The sequence below is a fragment of the Physeter macrocephalus genome, chromosome 2 (genome assembly GCF_002837175.3).
Source record: "Physeter macrocephalus isolate SW-GA chromosome 2, ASM283717v5, whole genome shotgun sequence".
Lineage (NCBI taxonomy): Eukaryota > Metazoa > Chordata > Mammalia > Artiodactyla > Physeteridae > Physeter > Physeter macrocephalus.
In genome coordinates this window covers 76906478-76913063 of record NC_041215.1, presented here as the reverse complement: position 1 = coordinate 76913063, position 6586 = coordinate 76906478, and the positions used below count along the sequence as shown (strand labels likewise).

Below are 6586 nucleotides of genomic sequence, written 5' to 3'. Positions count from 1 at the left end.
AAAGGGGAAACCAACACACCATTGTAAAGCAATTATACTCCAATAAAGATGTTTTAAATAAATAAATAAACTTTGCACTCCAGGGGGGGAAAAAAAAATTAGGGTATGCCAAAAGAGAGTTAATAGAGGGTACATAAAGAGAGTGGGACTCTCTGGTGGCAGAAACCAATTTTCTCTACCAAAATTCTTTTGGGAGCTGACCCTGCCCTTCTCTTTTTTTCTCATCACAGAATGGAACTTTGACCTAGTAAACATTAAGCTAACATGATAGTCATAACATAAAGCACATATTTATTAATCGTTGCAGTGACTATAACTGGATAGCTGCCTGTATAGTGTCAACTCTTCGGTCACTTCCTTCTTCCACACTGCAAGGATCTAAGGAGCCACCTTGGGAAGTATGAAGTAACTTCCAATTAAATTTATGTCAGACAAGTACCATTTTTGTGTAGTCAGTCAAACAATTAATTCACAAGCAGCTTGGTGCTGCCCTTAGAAGTTTGAGATTTAGTTGAGAAAGCGTTTATGTAGTTTTATTATGTATCTCTATTATGTTTATTATACAGTTTACTATATATATACATATGTATATATATATATATTTTTTTTTTTTTTTTTTTTTTTTTTTTTTTGCGGTACACGGGCCTCTCACTGTTGTGGCCTCTCCCATTGCGGAGCACAGGCTCCGGACGTGCAGGCTCAGCGGCCATGGCTCACGGGCCCAGCCACTCCGGGGCATGTGGAATCTTCCCGGACCGGGGCACAAACCCGTGTCCCCTGCATCGGCAGGCGGACTCTCAACCACTGTGCCACCAGGGAAGCCCAGTTTACTATATATTTATATAATAAAAAAGGTAAAGAGCATTGCAAGGCTGTTGTAGATAATACATAAATGAAATAAAGATGTTTGTGTGGTTAATTAGAAAAAGCTGCCTAAGCTGGACAAATTGCCACATGTTTAGGCCCTGGCTATACTGTGTTTTTCTGTGGGCTAGCAGTCTGCAAGGCGCACACTTCTCTGACATTTTCCTGAACTGCCTAATATCCAATCTGGTTATGCCTTTTTGTCTCCAGCTGTCTATAGATGTTCTTGATCATTTATAGTGAGAGAAACATAACTTTTTTCCCCTTCTCTTCCACTTCTATATATAGATAGATATAGATAAGTATCACGTGATTATTTGAAGGATTGAAATTTCATTTTGATTTGGCTTTCCAGGGTGGAAAACATTTACATCATTTCATACTTTTGAGCATGAATTGCCTCTTTTTCTAGGTGTAATGCATTTCTCCTCTTCAGCATACAGAAGATTTTATGAATAATGTTCAGTGCAGAAAGAGAGCTCTAAAAATAATTGTGCTGGTAGGGTTTTGTTAGTTTTATGTGGAACAATGACAGGAGAAAAGAACAAAGGCACATCAGAGGAAAGGTAGTGGTAGGCAGAGCATTTGATTTCATTTGCCTCCACCAAAGAGCTTGCATTTAGTGGAGAAGGAAAAACAAATAAGAAACAGGAGATCTGCACTAGCTATTGAATGTTTCATTTCTCATCACTGTTAGTCACATTTGAATGGAATCATTGCAGTCTTTTTGGTGTGTATAACTAAGCCTTTTTTTCCCAAAAGGAAAATCTTGAATTTTATGTTTAAAAGCACAATGAGATGTTTTTGACATTCTGTGGTTTGTTTTGGAACTCATAGTCTTAAAACCCATTGACTTTCAGTAAGGTGGTAAATGGTGTACAATACATGTCATTTTTATGCCTGATAGCACCTGGGATAGTCTCTAATGCATATTATATATACACACCTTTTAGCATCTGTTTCTACCTGACAGCTTACAGCGTTAGGCTGAATGTTGCGATTAACAACTGAATGAGGGTGAAATGCCAAGCGGTATTACAATGGATTCTTATTGGAAAAAATAAGCTCTTTAGAGCTTATTTTTGATACTTTTCCATGAAGATTTTAGCCGACATATACGCCAGTACATAATTAAAATAACATACTCTTTAAATGTTTAAGTTATTCTCCAGAAATGGAGATAGATTTGGCTAATCAAATGATGATTCTCCTCTTGAGCTGGGATTTAAGCATGCGTTTTGTACAGGGAAATCTGTTTTGCAAATGCATTTCTGATTATTCTTTAAAATGTATGTGTACAGGGTTGTTAGAATTAAGAATTGTTGGAAGAATTGTTGGAATCGTATCTTAATACAGTATTTACTTATTTATTTTACCAATGTTCATGTTATTCAACCCAGCCCAGGGAATGAGATTTTTAAAATTTGTTTTCTTATTCTGCTCCTATACTTGGGTTTTTGGTCTAGCGGTCATCAAATATTCCCTAGAAATACATTTGCGTAGAATTCCCAAAACAAAATAATAAAATCACTTTAAAAATCTTTTTAGTATACAAAATCCAGATTCTGGGCTTACATGCTTTGGCCATGTGCTAAAAATTATATAAACAAATACCAAACAAAGCCAAGTTGGTCAAGGCTGTGACTTATAAAGAATGCCAGGCAATGTTGCACACTCCAAATATTCTTTTCCCTTCTCTTGGCCTGAAAAATATTTCAGGAAAGAAGCTACCATGCCTGTCTTTCATTTCAAATTTTTTAGTTTTCATGTCCTTTCTCAGCTTGTAAACCTTTTAGACCAGTTTTTGGCTCTTAGATAAATAATATATTGTTTAATCCATATTGACTAATTAACTCTTTGTAACTTTCCAGGTACTGATTAGGATGAATGTGATTTGGAGAAATTATTTTTCTTGTCTAAGGATAAGAAAGGTGCCTCACAGATACCAAAGTAGTTATCACCCAGTGGCCCCTCTGGGATCAAGGATTTTAACTGATCCAGCCAAAGTTTTTGAACACAACATGTGGTAAGTTATCTTTTTAGGTGTGATATAATTTATGTACCTTAAACATCACCAGTGTTATTATTTTCATTTAGTACCAGAAAAGGATTTTTTAAATTGAGTACTTACGTTGTTGAAGTTAAAAAGCAAGGGTAACTGATCCTGACTTAAATGTTGCCAATTCTGAATTTCTTTGCAAAGAGAATTAGAAAGGTGAAGTTTCCCAAGTGATTTCCTCAGCTTTGGGTTCTTGCAGGCCCTCCCTGCTCACCTCTGATCCTGATTTGGCAGCATATCACTGAGGGGGCTTCTTTTCTAGGTAGAGCCCTCCACTTGCGTCTTTTACAAGTACTTATCAATCAGCAAATGTGTACTCAGTACTTGCTGCTTACTGAGCACCAGGGAGAACACATTGGTTTGACCTTAATTCATGCTTTTAGGAAATCCACCCTCTATTTGTGAAGATAGATGGGTATTTATAGGAAAAACTGATAATTAGGAATACAAGGCAGCAAATTGTAAGGGCCCAGAGTGTTCTTATAAGGCATAGGTCTATATAAGAACAACTCAACAATGCAGAATCACTTCTATTTTGGCATAGTCAGGAAGATTTTTTTTTTCAGTTTTATTGAGTTATAATTGGCATGTAAAGGAAGGTTTAAGTGGGGAAACTGAGATATTTATTCTTTCTCCAGTACCCAGTATGGTGCCTGACACATAAATATTTGTGGAATAATAGATAGGTAAAGCTGGAGTAAGGGCATTCTAGGTGGGTAGACAGTCGTATCCACCTAGATGAGGAAGTATAAGGCATATTCAGGAGAACAGGATAGTTTGCCTAAAATAAAGCCTCTTCTAGGAGATTGGTAAATGATAAGGTTGGGATGGTAATAGGCCAGGTGTGGGGTAGGAGCAAGATTGTGTGTGGTCTTAAATTCACACCTGAAGTGAAAGGTATTACAGGGCCACTAAAGAGAAATGGCATTCATTATACATGGTATATTAAGTATAAGTATTTGGATAACAGTATAAGGATAGATCAGCAGGTAGAACTAGAAGCAGAAAAGGGCCAATAAGAGAGAGATTGTAAGGGAAGAAAAAATAGAACTTGGTGCTTTTGTAGAATATAGGAAAAGGAAACATTTGACTCTGAAGGTTTGATCCTAGATGACTAATAGAAATAGAAAAATCAAGAGGTAAATTTATTTTTTTTAATATAATAGAAGAAAAACAGGTGGTTTATCTTCTTTTTTTAAATTGAAGTGTAGTTGATGTACAATATTATATGTTACAGGTATAAAATATAGTGATTCACAATTTTTAAAGGTTATACTCCATTTATAGTTATAAAATATTGGCTATATTCTCATCCTTGTAGCTTATTTTATACATAATAGTTTGTACCTCTTAATTCCCTACCCCTATATTGCCCCTCCCTCTTCTCTCTCCCCCCAGTAACCACTGGTTTGTTCTCTATGTCAAACAGGTGGTTTCTTATAAAGTTAAATATACACTTACCATATGACACAGCAATTCCACCCACTCCTAGGTGTTTACCAGAATAAATGAAAACATATGTCCACATAAAGACTTGTATATGAGTGCTCATAACAGATATAGGAATTTGACAAAATAAGAGGTAAATTGATTTTTTATTTTGGGATAAAGGTGGTACATTTAATTTTAGATATTTTGGATAGGTTTTGAGAGAGGGACATCCTGAGAAAAATGTCCAGAACATAGACTCCACTGCTAGGAAGAGAGAGCAGTCAGGGCTGAAGATGTGAGGTTGGGTATAATATCTGCAGACAAGATTGTTATCTGACTAGCCTTGGGAGCAGGACCCCTAGGGCTGGGAAAGTAATTCATGGACTTTCTGTGTTTATATTGCAACAGAATATCAATTTTAAAAGGATATAGATTGACTTTTTATTAATTAGTCCTGCACTATACAATATGGTGGCCACTACCCACATCTGGTTTTTGAGCACTTGAAACCTGGTTAGTCTGAATTGAGATGTGCTGTAACATTTTGAAGACTTAATACAAGTAAAAGGTAAAGTATATCATTAATAATTTTTGTACTTAATTATTCAATAAATGTTGAAATGATATTATTTTGGATATATTGAATTACAGTATATTATTAGAATTACTTTTCACTTTTTTTATCATAGCTACGAGAAAATTTTAAATTACATGTGTGGCCGACATTATACTTTCTTGGACTGTTGCTAAGTTAAACCATTTTGACTATCATCACCAATTTGGACAGTTATAATAGGCTGTGAGATAATTGTCAAACAGTTAAACCTCCAGAGGAACTTCTGGTCCTAGGCAAGCTCCTCATTTGCCAGGTTTTTTGTTTTGTTTTGTTCTGTTTTTTGTCAGTAGACTCTAGTGATTTAGTTGTCTACATCTCTTTTTCCTTTTGCTATCACTAGCTTTTTTGCCCAAGATTCCTGCCTGCCCATTTAAGTTCTGTTTTGTCATAGGCTCTCAGGGAAGCAAGGGTCATCTGGTCCAGTGCCTCTCAAACACTGTGGGCTAGCTTAGGGCTGCTGCACAAGAATCCCTTGAGGTATGGCCCAGGAATTTGTAATTTGAAAAAGTTCTTTTAGTAATTCTGTTGAGCTACCAGGTTTAGGAATCCTTGATGCAGTCCAATGGTTTCAAACTTCAGCAGAATTTTTTTTCCAAGTGAAGGCTTAACATAGACTCCCAATATTTAAAAGGTAAAAACAAACCTACTCTGAGTGAAGTGAAGTGGTCATAGAGGCTTGGGGCATCGACAGCTCCACTTCCCTTTTCCTCTCCCACCCCTCCCTCCCTCTAGCAGCCTAGAGGACTTTTAGGGTTCAGCTGACCAGAGTTTGAAAAACCTTGATCTGATCTCTATAGCCATCCTCCTCCCTAGCATACCCCCAAAGAAGTTACCCTGCCTGTACAGGATACCTCTAGTGAACTCTCTCCAAAGCAGATACATACTGTAATAATAAAAAAATAATAATTTTCTCCAAGGGAAGAGGAAAGTAGTTGCTCCACATCACCTCCCCACATCCCCCACCCCAGTTCCCCCCATTTTTTTGCTTGAAGAGAAGATAAGTAAATTAAACTGAAAACCAGAAGACTGGTTTACTTTCTCCTTACTTCAGGTCCAAAGTTCTGTCTAAACATTCTCACTTCCTTCCTTATTTCCTTCTTTATATTTAAGAATAATGTCTCCTCCTGCTGAATTTTGATTTTTAATGATACTATACATAGAGAATCCTAAGGAGGCTACCAGGAAACTACTAGAGCTAATCAATGAATTTGGCAAAGTAGCAGGATACAAAATTAATGCACAGAAATATCTGGCATTCTTATACACTAATGATGAAAAATCTGAGAGTGAAATTAAGAAAACACTCCCATTTACCATTGCAACAAAAAGAATAAAATATCTAGGAATAAACCTACCTAAGGAGACAAAAGACTTGTATGCAGAAAACTATAAGACACTGATGAAAGAAATTAAAGATGATACAAATAGGTGGAGAAATATACCATGTTCTTGGATTGGAAGAATCAACATTGTGAAAATGACTCTACTACCCAAAGCAATCTACAGATTCAATGCAATCCCTATCAAACTACCACTAGCATTTTTTACAGAACTAGAAAAAAAAATTTCACAATTTGTATGGAAACACAAAAGACCCCAAATAGCAAAAGCAATCT

The 6586-nt window shown here is 36.2% G+C and overlaps 1 protein-coding gene across 5 annotated transcripts in view; it reads left to right on the top strand.

The window, feature by feature from the left end:
- METTL8 (methyltransferase 8, tRNA N3-cytidine) overlaps nt 1–6586 on the top strand; it is a 93434-nt gene that overhangs the window by 35636 nt on the left and 51212 nt on the right. For all 5 annotated transcript variants that reach the window (XR_003676867.1, XM_007110501.4, XM_007110500.4 and 2 more), the window contains one exon: nt 2736–2890. Coding sequence is in view for 4 of the 5 variants with exons in the window: in XM_007110501.4 (XP_007110563.1) it covers nt 2748–2890 (143 nt within the window). In the remaining variant the exon portion in view is untranslated. The remainder of the gene's footprint in view (nt 1–2735; nt 2891–6586) is intronic.